Source organism: Ursus arctos, unplaced genomic scaffold, assembly GCF_023065955.2.
Source record: "Ursus arctos isolate Adak ecotype North America unplaced genomic scaffold, UrsArc2.0 scaffold_10, whole genome shotgun sequence".
Lineage (NCBI taxonomy): Eukaryota > Metazoa > Chordata > Mammalia > Carnivora > Ursidae > Ursus > Ursus arctos.
This window is the reverse complement of record NW_026622764.1, coordinates 10,543,354-10,564,973: the sequence shown is the minus strand read 5'-3', so window position 1 is coordinate 10,564,973 and position 21,620 is coordinate 10,543,354. Positions and strand designations below refer to the sequence as shown.

At 37.5% G+C, this 21,620-nt stretch overlaps 2 protein-coding genes across 11 annotated transcripts in view; one reads left to right on the top strand and one right to left on the bottom strand.

The window, feature by feature from the left end:
- The window catches only part of GGACT (gamma-glutamylamine cyclotransferase), a 184,341-nt gene that overhangs the window by 31,432 nt on the left and 131,289 nt on the right, over nt 1-21,620 (bottom strand). The gene's annotated exons all lie outside the window — the stretch shown is intronic.
- PCCA (propionyl-CoA carboxylase subunit alpha) overlaps nt 1-21,620 on the top strand; it is a 391,229-nt gene that overhangs the window by 287,567 nt on the left and 82,042 nt on the right. For all 9 annotated transcript variants that reach the window (XM_026493544.4, XM_057307315.1, XM_057307311.1 and 6 more), the window contains one exon: nt 8,306-8,404. In XM_026493544.4, coding sequence (XP_026349329.1) covers nt 8,306-8,404 — 99 coding nt within the window. The remainder of the gene's footprint in view (nt 1-8,305; nt 8,405-21,620) is intronic.

Below are 21,620 nucleotides of genomic sequence, written 5' to 3'. Positions count from 1 at the left end.
AGCCAGATTGTAGAAGGTTATGGGAAAAGTTACATGGTAGGAAAATAGGCACAGAACACTTGTTCTAGAGCCTGTCAGAGAAAAGAAGGAAAGAAGCAGTTTGGTGGTTGGAGGGCATAGTGGGTCAGGTGCCCATCTGTGAAAATATGGGGGTTCTGTACGTGCATGAGGCAGAGGGGAAATGGCCGGTGTGTAAGATATCAGTAAAGGAGAGAAGGTTCACTGATGCCCAAAAGTAAAAGGACTTATGTCTCGTGGCTTCAATTTTGGTAAAGAAAAGAGGACGTGCTCTGCCAAGAGTGTGGGTCAGGATCAATATGATGATTAATATAAATTTGGTGCACTTGAGTCCTAGGTCTATTTGAACTAAAGGCATGAAATCTTTATGTCTTGTTTAGTGTTTCTAAACAGAGATGTTGTGTCTTTGGGTTGTTTTTTAAATAGAGTTTTAAAATAATGTAAAATATTCTAGTGTTTTCATAGTGCTTAGAACATTTCCACAATATTGTCTGCCTTGAAAGGTATGAAATTTTATTTATGTCATTTGTCATTTTACTCTTGGTCTATTTTTTCTTTAATCCCCACACTGAATTTGACTTAATTTGTTAGCTTTTATTGCTTGTCAAAGGAAAGATCTTAAAAATTTCCTACCCAAACAGAGGTGCTTGAGCAAACCAAAATCCCTTTCTAATATTGGAATTTGCCATGTCAGGAATTAACTGTCTAAGTGGATCTTGAATAAAAGGGCTTTGGAACCATAAAACCATAGAATTTTAGCCTAGAAGAGATCTTTAGCATTGCTCATTCAAGGCCCTTATTTTTAGATAAGGAAGAGTTGATACAGAGCAGTTGTCCAAAATACATTGTAAAATTGGGTAGTGGAGATGAAATCAATAAATCTATGACCAGAGAAATTGAAATGAGTATTGGTGTGTTAACCAAAACGAAGTTTTAGAAGGGAAGCTATAATGTATTGTGTGCCTGTTGTGAAAGGTATAAAGTAATTATTGACTTCATGCTACCATGAGAGAGGAAAATAGGCCCTTACACTTCTCCTCACCTTTAAAGTTTTGAATATATAACATACATATACAGAATAAAATTTAAAAAGTGAATAGATTTGCAGTAAAAGGCAAGCCCTCCTTCTATCCCTGTCCCTCAGCCCCTCTGCTCCTCTTACATATTTATCTAGAGGTATTCTATACATTTAAAAAACACAGGGTTTTTTTTTTCCCCTTAACAAATGATAACATACTGTATATGCTCTTCTGTAACATCTTGGGTATGGTTTCATATTGGTATATATAGAGATGCCTCCTTTTTATTTTATTTATTTATTTATTTATTTTTTAAAGATTTTATTTATTTATTTGACAGAGAGGCAGCCAGCGAGAGAGGGAACACAAGCAGGGGGAGTGGGAGAGGAAGAAGCAGGCTCCCAGTGGACGAGCCCGATGTGGGACTCGATCCCGGAACGCCGGGATCACGCCCTGAGCCGAAGGCAGACGCTTAACGACTGCGCTACCCAGGCGCCCCGAGATGCCTCCTTTTTAAATAAGGGGTGCTAAGTTCTCTTATATGCTACAAGATATGTTTATACAATATACTTTAAGGACATCTTGGCTGGGTATAAAATTGGGGGGCAACATTTTCCTTTTTAGTACTTAGATCACATTGCTCTATGGTCTTATGTATCAGTTTTGCCCTTGAGAAATTAGGCTGACCTGAGGTTTTTCCTTGCTTTTGCCTGATTTCTTATCTTTGCCAAAATATTCACATAAAACCGTCTTTATTCTTAAAGTTCCATAAACAACATCATTCTACAAATTCAAGGTTTTATTTTGAGAAGTTTTACCCTATCATATCTTTGAAGGTACATTTATTTTTTCTTTATAAGCCTTTTTGAAAAAGTCGTTTGTATATTCTTTGGATCCACTTCTCCCTCCTCCATATCTGTTGTCTTCTCTATAAATTTTTATATTGCTAGTCTTTTCTGTTTTGTTTTATATGATTTTTCCATGTCCTTTTCTTTCTTTGTAGTCTCATTGATTCTATTTTTGGTTGCTTCTTAAGATGGCTTTTATCTTTATAAAGTTATGTTTCTCTTCATTTTTTTCCTGAGTTCTACCAGCTTGATTTTCATTTCCTTCTGTTGTTGTATGATCTCTTCTTTGAACCTTTGTTTTTCTTCTTTGAGCTCATTTTTTAGAAGAGGAGTCATGTTTCCTATGGTTGTCTTTGAGACTTTGCAGAATTATTTATCTGAACTCTTCCTGTGTTTCTTCAAGTAGTTCTTCTTGTGTTATAATACTCTTAATTTACCTTTTTCTCTTGATAAAAATGTGTTTTGCAAATTGTATGCGAAGATCCAGTATCGGTTATTTTCTGATCATTGTGTGCAGTAGGGTGCTTGGTTGTGTATAAGCATGGGCAGCCCGTAGCTTTTCCTCATTAGGCCTTTTGCTCTAATACCCTCTCATCAAATCTGACAGTTCCATTGTCCTAGATTTCACTTTCTATTAGTTATTGGCATGGATAAGATAGGGTGGTTCTTTATGTCGGGTTCTTAGTGCTGTAATAGTGAACTGCCACCTCCACTCCGCATCTACTGCTTCAGCCCCGCTTGGCTGAAGAATTATGTGTAAACAATATATATGGCAGAGTAACATGAATTCTTCAGTTCAGTCTGCTCCTATCTTTCTATGGGATTAAAATGTTCAAATTCCCTGCCGCTCCTACTGGCCTATACTTACATCTAGATTTTACTCATCTCACGAAAGCATCAATAGAATCATTGCATCTGCTGTCCTGAATTATGTTTCTTGGTGAAATCTCTTTACAGCTTGAGGCCTGAGAAGGCAGGTGATGGTTTTCAGCATGTTCTTTTCCCTCTTTTAAAATTTGCTGATATGCTTCATAGTTTATGATTAGGAGCTCTGATAACTTCCTTGCTTCAGTTATATAGTGACGTTGCAAAATTATGCTCATTACTTCCCAGGTGTATGAGGAAATATAGTTTCTGTATGTCTGTCACATAGTCTTCCTCACAAGCCTTTAGTAAGGGGTGAGGGGGAGGAAGCACTTTGGTTTTTTGTTTTTCTTTTTCTAAGAATTTTTAAAAAAAATTTTGTTTATTTATTTGGCAGAGCGAGAGTGCATAAGCAGGGGGAATAGTAGAGGGAGAGGGAGAAGCAGGCTCCCCTCTGAGCAGGGAGCCCAATGCAGGACTTGATCCCAGGACCCTGGGATCATGACCTGAGCCGAAGGCAGATGCTTAACCATCCTAGCCACCCAGGCGCCCCAACACTTTGGTTTAAGCAGTGTCTTTCAGATACCATGGTGTTTCGGGTTTCTTTCCCTCAGTCCAGCTACCACAGTGGTGTGGAGTTTGGATGCAGGTAAAAGGGGCCTTTAGGTATGTGGTTGAACTCACCTTGTAACTATAGAGGTGGGGAAGAGAACTCAGACCCACAGTGTCTTTACAAGGCTCTAATGTAAGGACCTGGACCCATAACTGTCAGGTGAAGATTCATCCTCTTTGTTACAGAAGAGGCCTCTGCTACCCATAGTCCTGGTTGCTGTTTGCCTGTAGTCATGGAGTCCCCTGTACTGTGTTGTCTTTATCCTGACCTAGACTTTGTCCTCTCATTAAGATAGGTAAAAACTTCTGGATTCCTAACATGATGTGCTTGGGTCATCTATCCACTTCTTCCTCCATCAGTGCTGTGCTTTTGGTCATACACATTTAGGAATGCCATGACACGAAGCCTACAGCCTCTCCTAGACTATGTTCCAGAAGTAAACCTCCAGCATAGATATTTTTAGGGTACCCGATACCTGTCAGAATGATTTCACACATCTCTCTCCATTTCTATCCCGCTACCTGTTTTCCCAAGGATCCACACAAAAGGAAATGGGGAGATCTCTGATCTCTGATTTCTGATATCTTCATCTTCCCTCTCTGTCTTTCCTACATGTAATCGACAGGACTTGAAAAGGACTTTTCCCCCCATGTTTCTGTCTAGATGGAACTTTCCTTCTGTCTTTCTTCCCAAATTAACGTTCATATCCACTCATCCAATAGCAGAGGATGCAGGGAGAGAAATTAATTTATCAGTAAGGGAACATAAAGGTAGTTCAAAAATACAGTTTTCAGTTTTTGAAGAGGTAGACTTTGCTCCCTCTATTTTTATTTTTAAAATAATTTTATTTTATTAAGGATTTTTTTTTTTTTTATTTGAGAGAAAGCAAGCAAGGGGGAGGAGCAGAGGGAGAGGGAGAGATAAAATCTCAAGCAGACTCCCCGCTGAGTGCAGAGCCCAACATGGGGCTTGATCTCAAGACCCTGAGATCACGACCTGAGCCAAAATCAAGTTGGACACTTAACTGACTGAGCCATCCACGCACCCCTGTTTTTGTTATTAAAAGTCAGATTTATTGAGGTATAATTAATAAAAAAAATTACTCTTTAAATGTATGGTTTGATTGAATTTTGACAAATCTGTATAATCATATAATCACCACCAAAATCAAGATTTAGAACATTTCCATCACCTCATAGAGTTCCCTCAAGCCCTTTCCTAGTCAAGCTTATCCTTATACCCGTAGCCCCTAGCAACTGCTGACCTGATTTCTGCCTTTTCCAGAATGTTCTATCGATGGAATCATACTCACGTTCTATATACCCTTTTGTGTCAGCCTTCTTTCACTTAGCATAAAGCTTTTGAGCTGGTTATTGCTCATTTCTGTTGTGTGGATATATACCATATTTGTCCATTATTATTGGTTCATTGGATTTTTTGGGTTTTTCCAGTTTGAGGTTAATGTAAACTTTCTGTGTATGTATTCTGCTATCATAAACAAGCTTCTGTGAACATTCGTGAACACTCTCTGTACATAACTCTTCACTTCTCTGGGGTTTTCTAAAGCAGATCTACTAGTCTCCATTCCATACCTGCAATGTGTAAAGGCTCCACATGTTTGCCAGCTCTTAGTATTATCACTTCTTTTCATTTGAGCCTTTCTAGTGGGTGGGTAGTTATATTTTGTTATAATTTTGTTTTTTCCTAATGACCACTCAGTGATGTGCTTGTTATCCATCTCTCTTCCTTGATGAAGTATCTGGTCAAATCTTTTGCCCATTTTTAAAGAAATTCAGTTGGTTTTCTTATTGACTTATAGAAGACAATTCTTTGTAGATTTTGGATTCAAGTCCTTTATCAGATATGTGTTTTGCAAATATTTTCTCCCAACATGTGGCTCATTTTTCCTTTTCTTAACAGTGTCTTTCAAACAGAAATTTATAATTTTGGTGAAGTCTAATTCATCTATTTTTTCTTATAAGATTTGTACTTATGTCCTGAGGAATCTTTGCCTGGACCAAGGTCGTAAAGGTTTTCTCTTATGTTTTCTTCTAGGAGTTTTTTAGTTTTAGGCTTTACATTTAGTTTTCATTGTTTTGAGTTTTTTTTTTTTTTTTTTTAAATGTTGTGAGATAGAGGTCAGGATTTATTTGTTTGAATACGGATGTTTAATTGTTTTAGTACTATTCACAAACTGTGCTTTCCCCATTTAATGTCTTGGCACTTTTTTTGAAAATCCATGGGTCTCTGAACTCTCATTTTGTTCTATTAATGACTATGTCTATTCTTACACCAGTATCTTGATTCATGTAGCTTAATGGGAAGTCTTAAAGTCAAGTGACATGAGTTCTCCAAATTTGTTAAGTTTTCAAAATTATCTTTATTGTTCTATATGCTTTGTTTTACTATGTATTTTAGAGTCTGCTACCAAAAAAAAAAAAAGACTCCTGGGATATTGCTCAGAATTACATTGAATATATAGATCAGTTTGGGAGAGACCTTATATCTTAATAATACTAAAACTCTCCTAATTCATGAACATGATGTGTGTGTGTGTGTGTGTGTGTGTGTGTGTGTGTGTGTGTATTATACATTTTAGATCTTTAATTTCTCATGAAATACTGCTTCTGATTTTTGAAAAAGTAAAACCACCCCTCTGTTTTCATTTGTTACTTATTTTTTAACAACTTTATTGAGATATAATTCACATACCCATACAGTTTATTCATTTAAATTGTACAGTTCAGTGGCTTGTAGTATATTCCCAGAGCTGTGCAACCGTCACCACAGTCACTTTTAGAACATTTTCATTGTGCCAAATAAGAAAACCCATACGCCATAGCTGTCACCCCTCAATCCTTCCATCCATCCCCACACCCCCAGCCCAAGGCAGCCACTAATCTGTATGGATATTTCTCTTCTGAACGTTTTATTATAAATGGAAGTATGTAGTTGGCATGTTTTCAGGCTTCATCCATGTAAGTAACATGTATCAGCATTTCATTCCTTTTTATTACCAAATGATATTCTCTTATATGGGATGTCGCATTTTGTTTCAACATTCATGAAGATAGTTTTCTTTAGGCTGTGGTAAATTGGTTTCTCCTCTACAGGATTTGAGTAAATTCGGTTCTTTTCTCAGTTCCCCCTCATAAGCCCTAAAGATGATGATAAAAGTTTCATTCTGTTACCCCTGCTGATTTAAAATTAGTATCAAATACAAATTTTAAATGCTTATCATTAAAAATATTTCCTTACAGCCTTTAACTTTCTTATTAATAAAACTTTTATAATTGAACATTGACCTTTTTTAACCTTTTAAATTTAGAAGCCATGTCAAAGCAAATATTTTTCTCAGTTTTAAAAGGTATTTTTAGCACTTAATATTTGTAGCATTCTATCTATTGGGAGCTTCTTTTGGAAATCTTTTATTACATAAGGTGATATTTAATTTGCTAAATAATTTTAAAATGTGTTATTGCTGCTTCACAGATCTTTATCATCTAGTGTTTTAATAGTAAATAATTTACGAGATAGTATGATTATCTCACCTTATTGTTAAAACTCATTAAGGATTGGGGACAGGAGAAGGGAGAAAATATTTAGGACCTACCATGACAGGAATATTGGTAGATACTTTTATATGCTAACTTCTTTAATCTTACAGCTCCCTTTTGGGTAGATATTTTTGGTAGATTTTAGTTTGGCAACTAAGGTTTAGAAGGTTAAATGCTCCAGTTTAGTGAGCAGCTCTGACTGAGTAGAACAGCAGTGTCAGGTGAGACCCAAGCCATTGTTCCTTCCTCCTACTTATTGAACTGTGCTCTATGGACACAGAGGCCACTGAACCAGGAAACACAAGCGAGCGTATCATGTACGTCCCACTGATATTTTGTTACATAGCCAGTAGCATATCTTAGCTTCTAGACTGTATGACCACACCATTGTGGAAATACATATACGTGAAGTCTGTATAGATGTATATGGACATACTTAATCTTCTAAATGGTAACATCTGTATGTCTTTTATTTTAGTAAGTATTGTATTAGAGAATTAAGAGAGAGTAAAGGAGTTGTTAGGGATCAAGTGTTTTGACTTTGCTACCGGTTTATTTTGAACCTTGAACAAACTCAAATATCCCTTTGTTAGGTTGTTTACTGTAGAGTTAAAATAATACTGTTATTTTTTTCTTAGTTCTCCTATAGAAGAGTTGGGGAAACAGTGAGTGAAAAGGAAGCAAGCGCTAACAATACTCTTTATTTTAATTTAGCTTTGCTTGTTTTCTTTCAGTTACTTTTACATTATTTACTTGGAAATTAGAATTTTTCTCTTACAAGTATCTGTTTTAAAAGATTATGGGTTTTTTTTTTTGCATCTTCATAAATGATGACTTGATGAAATTAGTCATTTATGATTGACAAAAATGTGACAGAACTTTTGCAAAGTTCAAATGGACTTTTAATATTCGACACCAAAGAATTTTGCCTAATTAAAGCTTCTGTTTAATTAAGATAACAATGCATAATCCTTCATTAAAATGAACACAGAAAAAGTTCTTTCTTGGTCCTTGGAGAGGATATTATATGCAAGCCCTGATGTGTGGGTTGCAAAATGTCACTGAAATTTATATGCATTACTTGTCTAATTGCAGTAAATGTAGCATGTCCAGATAGGTTTAGAGTTAGAAGGCTGTTTGTTACTTGCTGGAAATCACTTGAAACCTCAGTACCCAGAGGCAGCTGTGCCCAGGTCCTTCACCTCTCCCCAGAGATGGCTAAGAAGACTCTTGTTGGACCCTGTCTTTCATGGCGGGAGCAGTAAACATGACAGGTTGTTTGGGAGCCATCTGTTTAAAATGGCTGCTGCTTTGTATGCAGCAATGAACTTGAGATCAGTTTTCTGTCTTTCTTCATGGTAACAGTCTTCTTTGGTGTCACAACAGGTGGAAGTTGATGGGTCGAAACTAAATGTGACCAGCACGTGGAACCTGGCTTCACCGTTATTGTCTGTCAACGTTGATGGCATTCAGAGGACGATACAGGTAAACGTTCTGATGATTTACTTTGAGGGGTCCTGCAAGTCCAGAATCCTAACCAGCACCTGCGTGGTTAATACTGACAGATACAGTAGGGAGAAGCTGTGTTTTATTCATATCCTACATTTATGGTCGAATACATTTTGTCTTACTTTGGAGGATCTTGAGGCAAGTCTTATTCTGAGGAATCAGTATTTTCTTTTTTCCAGGCAATCCAGGAAGGCTAGTGTATTATTACTTACTATACTTTGTTGTAAATGAAGCATCCCGTGCGCTTTTCTAAATATATTAGAGGATGGCAATTTTTGTTGCCATTGTGGGTTTTCAGTTATAAGATACGACTTCGTTACCTTCCTGTTCTGTGTAATTGAGATTAGGTAGCATTAAATCAGAAATGTGAGCTATATTCAGCTTGACTTGCCAGAACACATTGATGCCTTTTAAAAATTGAGTAATCTTAATTTATTAACCTTTATTTTCCCTCCAAAGTAAGATTTCTTACATTGAGGAAATCCACAGTTGATTGAATGTTCGTTGTCATCAGTGACCTCCATTTTAAAGTAGACAGCTATGAAAAGAGATTCTGCCAAAGTTCCTTCAGCTCACCTCATAGTTGAAGTTCAGTGTTCCAGGGAAAACAAAACAAAACAAAGAACACTGTGTAACATGCAGTAAACACATGCAAATAAAAATCATAACTCCCCCCCATAGTATTAAATGCTCATTCTTTCTGTTGTTGTTTTTTTTACGAAAATATTTTTATGTTGCCTTAACTTGATTTTGCACAGGAAACTGAATTTTGCACAGGAAACTGATTTTTAAAACCTAGAGACATCAAGAGAATCACAGATAAAGACTTCTGTATACCAGATTCACATATAGCTCTATTAGAGACAGAAGTATTCCAGAAACCTCCAGTACATATTTGATGACTAAAGTAATTTCTAAGCCAGGCTCAACGGGTATATTATCTTTATGGTTCTAAGAAATATCGAACTCTCAGGAACGAGCTGTATTTTGACTTTGGTTTTGTAACTTACCCCAGTACATTTTTTTTCTCTCATATTTTCTTTCACATTCTAATAATGAGGTGAAACACTTTGAGACCCTTGGATAATATATCACTGCATAAGTTCACGTTACTTAGATCCATTTATTGTGTCTTCAGAAAACACGGGTTTGTTACACTTGTTTATGTTCAGTCGAATGTGCCCTGCACTGAACGTGCTGTGGCCACGCATGCATTTTCTGGTCAGGGGACACAGTATGACCTCCCAGGAGTGAGCAGAGAGGTGGAAAGTCCTACTACCCAAATTGGTGTATCATGGTACTCTCAGTTTCCTTCTCAGTGACTGCAGATAGGTAACTTAATAGCTCTTTTATACGGAGAGTTTCTAGCTACGTTAACACTGGATGTGTATTTAGAATAATTCCCAGAAATATTTTCCCTGTCATAGGGATACTGTTCAGTAAATTCCTTTTCTTTCTTGTAAGTTCTTTGCTTAAAAAAAGGAGGGGGGCATTAATCTGAAGTCAGTGACCCCTCAAGGCAGAGCCCCCCTGACTCTTTAGAGGAAGTTATTGCTTCCAGTTAAGTACTATTTCATTGGAAGGAAATAAACTCAGAGAGGTATAAATGGTGTACTGGATAGAAACCAAACAAACTCATTTACCTTAGAAAACAAAAGGTGAGGAAACTTTCTAAAGAAAGTTTTTCCTTACCAGAATAGATGAATTTTATTCACTTGCTGTGGTCATTAGTTGATTTTTTTAATCTCCAAAATATATGAAATTAATAACATAATGAGAATAAATAATACTCAGTACTTACTGTGTATCAGGTACAGTTCTGAGCACAATGCATAAATATATATACTTGTTTAGATAATATATATGACTATATATATAATATTTCATCTTCACGGCAACTGTATGAAGTAGGTACTGTTATTTGTACTTTCGTAAATGAGACACCTGAGGCTCAGAGAAAGTAAGTGACTTGCTCGTCAAGGTCACATGGCTGATAGCAGGTAGAGCCAGGATTTAGATCCAAGCAGGCTTGCTGTGGGACCTGTGCTGTTAAGTGTCCCGCTCTGCTGAGGCAGTCTAAGCAACTGTTCTGTGATTACAAAGCTAGGAGGAAGCAGAGCAGAAATTTGCACCCTGGCACGGTGACCCCAGAGTGTGTGCTTTTAACTGCTGTGCTGTATAGTACTTTTTGATTTTCTCCATCGGAGTTCTTCAAATAATAATTTATCTTTCATTCGTGCTTTAAACCAATGATGCTCAAACTTTGGTGTGCTTCAGAGTGACCCAGAAGGCTGGTTAAAACTCAGATGGCTGACCCACCCCCAGAGTTTACTCCAGTTTAGTTGGTCTGGGCTAGGTGTGCATTTCTAGTAAGTTCACAGGTAATGCTGATGCTGCTAGTCCAGGGGAAGTAGTCTGAGAACCACTGCTTTAAACCTTTGCAATCAGAGAATAAGCTGGGTGTGATGAGCAAAAGTGAAGTAAGTAGGAACCAAGTCATTTGAAGCCATAGCGTGGCCTCTGCTTTATCCTTGGCCAGAGGGATCCGTGGACGAGTGTTCACGAAGAAAGAGATGGTGTGGAGAGCATTGGGGTTTAGGAAGAGCTTGGTTCTGGGGCGCCTTGGTAGCTCAGTTGGTTAAGCCTCTGCCTTCGGCTCAGGTTATGATCCCAGGGTGCTGGGATCAGGTCCCATGTTGGGCTCCCTGCTAGGCAGGGAGTCTGCTTCTCCCTCTCCCTCTGCCCCTCCCCACTGCTTGTGCTGGTGTGCGTGCGTGTGCTCTCTCTCTCTCTCTCTCTCTCTTTCTCTCTTTCAGATAAATAAAATCTAAAAAAAAAAAAAAAAAGAAAAAAAAAAGGAAGAGCTTGGTTTGAGTTGCATTGTGGAGAGAGGATGGAAGGAAAATGAGATTGGACGCAGAGAGAAAGTCAGGGCATGTTTCAGAAACAGAGGAGGGAAATCATCTTCTCAGAATGTTTTTTGTCAGGACAAGAACATTGTGTGGTGAGGGGATTTAAAAAGACAGGAGAATGAATGGTGGCTTCCCAGTGTTCTTTGTGGATTTCTCTTCCACCTGCCGTAAGCCTGGGCAGATCTTCAGGGTTTATGCCTGGCTCCCTTTTCTTTGTGCTGACCTCCTGGGCTGAGTTGCCCAAGACTTTCAGCTCAATACCTCCAAACAAACAACTGCGAAAATGCTACCGTGTGTTTCAAAGAAGAACTACGTGGTGGATAGGACCACAAGTGTTTTTCAAGTGATTTTACAGTAATAATGGCTGGGCTTTTTCCCCCTGGATTTTTGTGCCTACTTTTGGACTTCTTGTTATTAAATATTTTATATAAACGAATATGTATTAATCTATCCAAAAGCTAAAGAACACAACAGAAACCCAATTACTTACCATCTAGATTAAAAAAGGAAACATTACCAATACTAATGCCTTTCCTCTGTGCTCTTCCTTAATTAAATCCTTTCTCCTGCCCCCTAGAGGTAACTACCATCCCAGTTTTTAAATTGCATTTTTAAATGCATTTTAAATGCATCCCTCCCTTCTTCTTTAGGAATGTTATATATACAGTACAGCTGTAAACAGTATGTTAATGTCTTTGAGCTTACATCATTGGCACCATACTCTCTCAGTGCTTCTGTGAGTGGCTTTTTCCTCCAGTATTATGTTTGTGAGATTGGTCATCTGGATGCATGTAGCTTTATTTATTTCCATGCTATATGTCGTTAAGTCATATTAATATACCACGATTTATTCTTTATCCCCTAGTTAGATATTTGTGTTACTTATTTTGTTTTCAGAACAAACACTGCTTCTATGAATGTGTCTCTGTATGTTTCTTCTTGAAATAAGAGTTTCTTCAAGGAATATGCCAGTAGAACAGCTGGTTGCAGGGACTGTGTATTCTTAATCCTGCACAGTAATGCTGAATGGTTTTTCCTATGTGGTTGTACCAGTGTATATGTCTACCAACAGTGCTGCTGCTATCAATAATATGAATAATAAGAAAACCCAATTGTATACTTAAAATTGTGTCAGGCACTGACTCTTCTATACACTTCATCTGTATCAAAGTATTTAATCCTCACACCAATCCAATGTACTAGTGTTACCCTGCATTTTGCAGTTGGGAAACTGAGGCATTTAAAAATACTAAATTGTTTGCCCAAGACATTCTGCTAAGAAATGGAAGAGCCAGGATTTGGACCCAGGAATCTGCCTTTAACAATTTTGCTCACATCCTAGGTAACTTTTGGTATCCAGACTACTTAAGTTTTTCCTGACTGGTGGGTTTAGATGGTATCTCTTTGTGGTTTTATTATATATTGGTTAGTAATGACAATGAGCATTTTAAAGTTCTATTTATTGACACTCCTGTTTTCTGCAAACTGCCTGTTCACGGCTTTTGCCCATTTTTTTTTAAATTGGAGTGTTTATCTTTTTCTTACTGAATCATAAAAGTTCATATTTTGTGAATCCTGATCCTCTGTTAGTGGCTCATGTAGTAATTCTGTGTTTAATTTTTTAGGAACCACTATACTGTTTTCCACAATTAGCTGTACCATTTTACTTTCCCACCAGCAATGCACAAGAATTCCAACTTCTGCACATATTCACCAATGCTTGTTATTTTCTGGTGGTTTTGTTGTTCTGTTTTTACAGTTATTCTAATGGGTGTGAAGTGGTACCTCATTGTAGAACAAGATTCATTTAGATAGTTATTGAGAAAACATTCTGAGTACTTCCTAATAATTGACCTTCTTTTATCTTTTTTTTTTTTTTTAACCACGTAACTACTGCACAAATGGAACTTTTTTTTTCTTTAAGAATTATTTGTTTGGGGGGCACCTGGGTGGCTCAGTTTTTAAGCATCTGCCTTCAGCCCAGGGCATGATCCCAGGGTCCTGGGATTGAGCCCCACATCAGGCTCCCTGTTCCACTGGGAGCCTACTTCTTCCTCTCCCACTCCCCCTGCCTGTGTTCCCTCTCTCACTGGCTGTCTCTCTCTCTGTCAAATAAATAAATAAAATCTTAAAAAAAAAAAAAAAAGAATCATTTGTTTGAGAGAGAGAGAGAGCATGGGAATGGGGGAAGGGGCAGAGACAGAGGAAAGGGAGAGAGGGACTCTCAAGCAGACCCCCCATAGTGTGCAGAGCCTGCTGTGGAGGCTCTATCCCAGGATAAGGCTTGATCTTAAGACCCAGAGATCATGACCTGAGCCAAAATCAAGAGTCAGATGCTCAACTGACTGAGCCACCCAGGCACCCCTAGAAGGAACTTTTTTTATAATTCTTCTCTCAAACCCATTTTCTCAGCTTATTCTTTCCTCCCCTACATAAAATCACAAACAATTCTGTCATATGGTTGTTACTAGGGAATATGCAATCAGTGTTCTACTTAGGAGAGGGTGTGTTTATTTTTTTATTTTTCATTTATTTATTTGAGAGCGAGAGAGTGCACAGAGGGAGAGGCAGAGGGAGAAGCAGACTCCCTGCTGAGCAGATCCTGGGATCCTGAGATCATGACCTGACCTGAAGGCAGACGCCTAACCAACTGAGCCACCTAGGTGCCCTGGGAGAGGGTGTGTTTAAAAATCTAGTTCATTGTAATTTCAAAACGGGTAGAACCTCTCTTCCTGGACTCAGTTCCACCTCAGACAGAAATATTTATGAGAAAGATGAGAGTGTTGTTGCTTGTTTCTCTCTTGCTTTATATCCTCTCCACTTCTTCCTTGCCATCTGGGTTCTCTTCAAAGTTGCGGTTTGCGGTAAAGAGGGGAGGAACATGGTAGGAAGAACTAGGGTGATCCGGGCTACCGTAACCTGTCATTCATTATTTTGGAGACATGGCAAATGTGCAAAGTTGCCTGGCGTCTTCAAGGACACTTTTGAGGATTTGGGAGAATTTCTCACCAGTAGAACCCTTAAATCCTGCTCTGTCTTTTCCAGTTGCCTTTACTCTCCTGATTCACATCCCTCCAGATTTTCCTGTTGAGCAGGGTCTCTCATAATGACCCAGGATGAGCCTCTTCTGCACGATCCACATCTGGGCCACAAGAAATATTATAAATGCATGCCTCATTAAACTCTTCTCTTCCTGCTTTGTCACCAAAACGATTGTTGATCTTACCTAGATGTCCCTCAAAATCCAGGAGATACATGGAAAATCAAGTGATTCTCATCACATCCCTTTCACTTAGCTTAAAGTGTTCAACCTTGAGTTCTTAGATTAGGAATTCAACTTCCACTGATTATATTTTTAATTTCTTTCATTTTTCTCTTGAAGTGGGAGATGGGCAAAATTGTTGGTTTTGTAGTTCTTAGTCTGTTCTACTAGGTAGCTAGCCTAGCTTCTTAAGAATATGTGAGTATTTAGGGGCGCCTGGGTGGCGCAGTCGTTAAAGCGTCTGCCTTCGGCTCAGGGCGTGATCCTGGCGATCCGGGATCAAGTCCCACATCAGGCTCTTCCGCTGTGAGCCTGCTTCTTCCTCTCCCACTCCCCCTGCTGTGTTCCCTCTCTCGCTGGCTGTCTCTCTGTCACATAAATAAATAAAATCTTTAAAAAAAAAAAAAAAAAAAAAGAATATGTGAGTATTTAGCACCTATTTAGTTTTATTACTGAATCTCTGTGACTACATGAAAAGTAGCAGTTAACATCTTTTTCTGATGAGATGATAAAATAGTTGGCAAGGAAGTGTACCTTTGCTTTAGGAATCAGCTTCCTATTCATCCATTCTAATTCAGTCGTATCAGATTATCTGTTTACTTTCCTCGTTTTCATTGGTAAACCTCATGAGCTTAATATTATCCATTAATTGCTTTAAAAATAAATTGTAATTTGGCATGTACCATCATTTGGATACTGAATTTCATAGGTTACTAACTTCCTTTAATTGATCGGACTTCTCAGATTTGATTTGACCTTCAGTTCATGCCATGCTGAATTCCTGGCACATGTAAAGGCTCAGTAACTGGACAAATGGATGAGTGGATGAATGCATAGATAGTCATCTTGCATTTTGTAATTTCGGAAATAAATCTGTTTTGGGCGCCTGGGTAGCTCAGTCGGTTGAGCATCCAACTCTTGTTTTCAGCTCAGGTCATGATCTCAGGGTTGTGAGATTGAGCCCTGTGTCAGGCTCTGCTCAGCATGGAGTCTGCTTCTGTTCCTCCACCCCCACCCCCACCCCCCCACCCCCGCTCATGTGCATTCTCTCTCTCTCTGAAATGAATGAATATAATCTTCAAAAACAGAAAAATATCTGTCTACTTTTAAGATTTAGATTTTATTTCTCTAAGACTACATCGAATTACACTATATTTGTGTGACAGTCTTCTTAGATATTTTATCAATTCTCTTTAACTCCCAGCCTTCTGCTATACTCTATTAGATAACATGGCAGCTTGATCTCTGTGGATACAGAATCACCATAGTTTTTGTGAGAACAAAGACCAACTTCCAAAAGTATCATGCTTACCAAGCACATTTCTTTCCAATCAAGTAAATATCTTTCTTTTTTTCCTAAGCTGTTTAAGGCCAATAATACCACCTATTGATAGGTATAGAAAAAGGTTCACTTCAGACTATTCCTGATTTCCTTTCTCTCAGAAGTTTGTGCACTCATTGCTTGAGCTCTGTCTTATCCAGCATGCCTAATTACTCATTGTTCACTAAGTCTACTGCACAGCCTCTTAACTTCAACCTACCCACATGGCTGCTTTAAGTCTTTTTCTCTTCTGACATCTAGAAATTCATTTTCATGGACAAAAATTCTAATCATTGTTAATAACTTTAAGTATAGAGCTAGTGATGCGTGTATCTGGAAGGAGGGAGGTCACTGTATTTTGAAATGAAGTAATTTATACTAAAGAATTGAGGACATGAACGTTGAAAACTTTTGAAGATACTTCTAGGTCCTCTAGAATTTGTATAAGTTTTTAATCTGTTTCTTCATCTAATAATTAAACCAAGTTTTCTTCAAATATCATTCAAAGAAAATAAAGTGAGAGTATTTCTTTTTTTCTGTTAGCTATATACCAGTATTTTCCTACTATTCCCAATACAAATGGGGAGTCCATCAGTAATGATGTTTATAAAATAGGTCTTAGTGGTATAATCTGAGAACCTACAATCATTTCTCATTTCTGTTGTGGGAAGGTATAGTCTCATTTTCAAATTACCAATTTAAAAAGTTATAGAATGAGGGGCACCTGAGTGGCTCAGTCAGTTAAGTGTCTGCCTTCGGCTCAGGTCATGATCCTGGAGTCCTGGGACTGAGCCCCACGTTGGGCTCCCTGCTCAGCAGGAAGTCTGCTTCTCTCTCTCTCTGCCCCGCCCCCACTTGTTCTTTCTCAAATAAATGAAATCTTTAAAAAAAAGGTTATAGCTTGGGGCAGCATTGTCCAATAGAAATCTAATGAGCCATATACATGCAATTTTAAGTTTCTTAGTAGACACATTAAGAAAGTAAAAACAAGTGAGATTAATTTCACTAATCCATTTTGTTTAACTCAGTATATTAAAAATGTTAGCATTTTAAGACAAAATAATATGAAAAATTATTAATGTGATATCAGAAACAACACATACACCTGACGTGCGTATGAGAATATACCAATAACAGCTTAAGCAACAGAACAATGAATGTGAAATGCAGTCATACCAGAACAGTGAAATTGTGTGTAAGGAAAAGTATGTTCCACAGCTTCTATATTTATATTACTTAATGTTAAATAAAATGGAAAATTTAGTTCCTCAATCTCATTAGTCACATTCCATGTTCTCAGTAGACAAGTGGGCTAGTGGTTAGCTCACAAACAAAACCTTTCATAAATAAGAGAGTGCTCATAGAAGAAAAACATACTGGTTTTTTTTGCTCCTCTATGTGTCAGCCACAGTTTTGGTTTTTGTCATTTGGAATTAGGAGTAGATGAACTAAATTCATTTTTAAACAGAAGATGAATTTATCATACTGTTGATGAACTTTTCACATTTTATTTTAGGACTACTTTTTTTTTTTTTTTTTTTAAGATTTTATTTATTTATTTGACACAGAGAGAGACAGCCAGCGAGAGAGGGAACACAGGCAGGGGGAGTGGGAGAGGAAGAAGCAGGCTCCTAGCAGAGGAGCCTGATGTGGGGCTCAATCCCACAGCACTGGGATCACGCCCTGAGCCGAAGGCAGACGCTCAAGGACTGAGCCACCTACGCGCCCCTTTAGGACTACTTTTAATACGCGGAATGATTTCCTGCCTATAGCATATAAAGTGTTGTAACAAAAGATTTGCTGTGTTCCGTGCATGTAGAGCTCAGTGGATTGTCTTCGTACACCCTAGCACCTTTCTGGCTTGGAACGTGCTGGTCAAATAGAACTACTTCTTCTTCTTTTTTTTTTAAATTTCTGTGACTATATTCCTGTGAAGCAGTCTTTTTAACCTTGAAAGAGGCTCTTCAGTTTTACTTTGAACAACTCAAATAGTCTTCCATTTCTTACAGTGTAATTTGTCTACTGGGATTTAATGTGTTGTTTCTTGCTAGCATTTTACATACTAGATTTTCATTTTACGTGGTCACGTTGTTTGAACATTTGCAAGCAGAGCTGCCGACTAACTGCTATTGGCCTGTTTCTTTGTGTGGCATGATTTCTTCTATCCACCTGCTCACAGCAGGTTGTCTACGGGCCTGAAGAGTAGCTAAATACTTTTGAAAATATCTCGAGATCCTGCTAAGGTCTAACAATCTCTGCATTTCTGTGATGTGAAGCTATTCATGATGTACCTTTGAAGGCTTTTTTTCTTTTTATTTCTCATATTCTTCCTTAAATATTTTCAAGAGAAGATAAATTTATGATAAATAACAGTACAAAGCTGACTGCAGCACTAGTGCACTCTACATTGAATAGGTTATTGATACTCAACTAAGTGGAACTAATTTTCTATGTTAAAGCAGACACATTTGGAATAGTGTCACATGAATGTCATGTTATTTACTACAGAACACCAGATTAAATGGATTATTTGTGAACTGATTGCAATGTTAAATAGGTTACATAACTTGATAGCTTAAAATGCTCAGTGGGCCTCTGTAATATAGACTCTTATATTATAAGTACGTGCATATGATAGAGCTGTAATTGTGTTTGCAGATTGAATAATTGTCTGTGATATGTTTTCAAGTGCTTGTCTACACAGAGTTTGAATAGATTTTTCAATTTTAAACTTCCCTGTTTTTGAAGAACATGAATTGAGTCTCATACCTCTTGAGTAAGGGAAGTTAAAAAGAAGCTGTTTTCTTTTCTTTCGTTTTTTAGATGAAAGTAACTCTCACAACCTCTGGGAACAAACTTCTGTTATAATCCTAAAAAATGGGTATAGATGCTAAAGTACATATTTTAATAATATTTTAGTTAGAAAATTAAATGAAGTGGCTTATGTGTTTGCTTATACTTTGCCAGTACCAGAAAAAAAAAAAAAAGTGGATTTGGAAGTGTTTCTGTTTTTAGTCCCAAAATAAATGTTTTCCATGTTTTTCAGCTGTTTCTCTCCATCCCCTTAGAAGTAATTAGCTGTTATTTTGTACTATGTGCATGTGATTACTCTAGAGTTATCAAATGTAATATGAAACCATCTACTTAGGATGTATAGGATATATAAATATATAACTTCGTAAGTGGAGGTTGGCTTTTTTCCCAAAGAAGTAGGAAATGAGAGAGTAATTATTAACCATCTCCTTTTCACATTCCTGAAAACATCAATTACAGTTACACATCTTAGAAACAAGCCCACCAGGAGAACAGAAATAACTCCGTTCACTATGCTTCGAAAAATTTAATCACAATTTAACAGCTGGGATGTATTTACAACTATAATTTAAAATATTAATTTGGACACCTCTACTGCTTTTGTAATGGAGTCCCAGAAGCTTAGCAGTTTTCTCGTCTCTGGTGGCATTGGTTTTATGATTTGGAGCCGCTTTTAAAAATTTACTATAATGGGAAAATGTCGTTCTGTGTCTCCCCCTGGTCCTCCCCCCAAGTATTTTTTTTTTCTCCTCTACTATCTGTTTACTAGAAAATGATATTTTAGTAGCTGCCAGAAGGAGAGAATTTTGAATAGTATAAACACTGATTGTGGTAAATGTGGAAAAGAATGCAGGCAGCTGCAGTGGAGAGCGATAAGACAAATCCCGGAGTAATGGCCTTTACCACACGTTATCGTGCTGGAAATCAGTGAGGGGAAAAAGAAAACTATTACTATTTCTTCCTCTTACTGTTCAGTGAGATTACGTTTAAAGGTGGAAATTGCCTCTGATTTCATTATCCCAGAAAGATATTTTTGGAGCATTTATTATTTTGTGAATGTTTTGCTTTTTTTGAGTGAATAGCCTTTGCTAATTTGTAGGAATTTGATTCTCACAAATCTTGAAGTTGTTTCAGTAATCAAAGTCTTACTTCTTGAATATGCTTTTCTTTAAAGGAAAAAAAAGTGTATATTTTATAAATGTTGGAGCAGAGAATCAAAATAAGAACAGAAGGAAGTTTTTATCTAGCTCTGAAGTGCCACTTAAAATAGGAAAAGGGGTAAAAAACACTTGGAGAAAATATTTGAATAAGGATGGGATATGTTTCATGAAAATAAGTCTTAATTTTTATTTTATTTTACTTTCTGTTATTAACTTATCAAATGGTCAGTTCATATTTGTTTTGGCATGTCTCTGACTCTTTGTAAGCTCTGATACTTTGTTCTTTGTGAATTCTAAAACCTAATTGTCTTAATCATAAACTGTGGGAAAATTGTATACTCCTGGTTTTTGTATGGAGGTAAATTCCAGTTTGAATGAAATTCTTTTCCCTATTTTTTTTTTTTTTTTATTACATCAGTCCTTATTGCTGAGCTATGTCAGGTTTGGGTACTTCTCTTTTTCTGTCTCTCTCCGTCTCTCTCCTGTTTGTGCCCCTCCCCCCCATAACATGTACAACATTTACAACGGGGATGTGGATACCAAACATGTAAATACATAAATAAGGTAATTTGAGTACTGAGAAGGTTGATAACGGCTATAAGACAGGATAATTCATAGAAAGTACCTAAAGGAGTGGTGGGTGGCTAGAAAGTTGTTTCTGAATAGCTTACATTGAGTTGAGACCTATGAGGAGAAGGGGGCAGCCACGCAAAAATTTAGGGGGTGAAAGTCCCAAGTCGCAGGAATGGCAAGTGCAAAGGCTGAGACCGGAACAAGCTTGATTTGTGCAGAGGCCCGGGGGAAGGCCAGCGTCTTGAGTAGAGTTTGGGAGAGTGGAAGAAGATGGGCAGGGATTAGATTGGACAGGGTCTTTGTAGGCCAAAAAGTTTGGGTTTTATTCAATTCCTCCTGTGAAGCTTTTGAAGGGTTTTGAATAGAAGAATGATACGACGTGATTTAAAATCACTGCTGTGAGGAGGATGGACACAGGAGACCAGTGGTGGAAGTAAGCAAACCATTTGTGTGATCACTGTAGTCGTCCAGGTGAGAGTTGCTGTTGGCTGAGACCAGGAGTCGGTCAAAGCCAGCCCATGGCCTCTTTCTGTATGGCTCACAAGTTGAGTGGTTATTACATTTTTAAATGGTTGGAAAAAATTTAAAGAAGGATGATATTTCATGACACATGGAAAGTATGTTAGATTTCGATTTCAGCGTCCATAAATACAGCTTTACCAGAATATAGCCACGTTCGTTTGTTTTTTTATTTGCTATGACTGCTTCTGGAATTTTTGTTAAGTAGAACCTTAATACCCTGATTTTCCCTATCACACAGCAATTCAGTGGCTTAGCAGTTGTAAAGGTTATTGTGATGTTTTTGAGCTTAGAACCAAGATTTAAATTTTTCCGAACAAGAAGAACCACCCTCAGCCACTGTTATCAAACATTGAATGGCTTTGAAAATTAGCTTATGCTGCAGATTTCGTGTTCGTTAATGAATTCAACCTAAAATTGCAAGACAAAACAGAACTTACATGCAAAATCTATACTGTGGTAATATCATTTGACAACAATTAATGTTTGAATCACAACTAATGTCAAGCTGCTTTTTACACTTCCCAGGCTGTGAAAAGATTAAAACAAGAAGTGAACGACAGTTTCAGCAGCAAAGAAAATTTCCATATTTTAAATATCCATTTCATTGTACAGTTGAGGATCTTCCAGC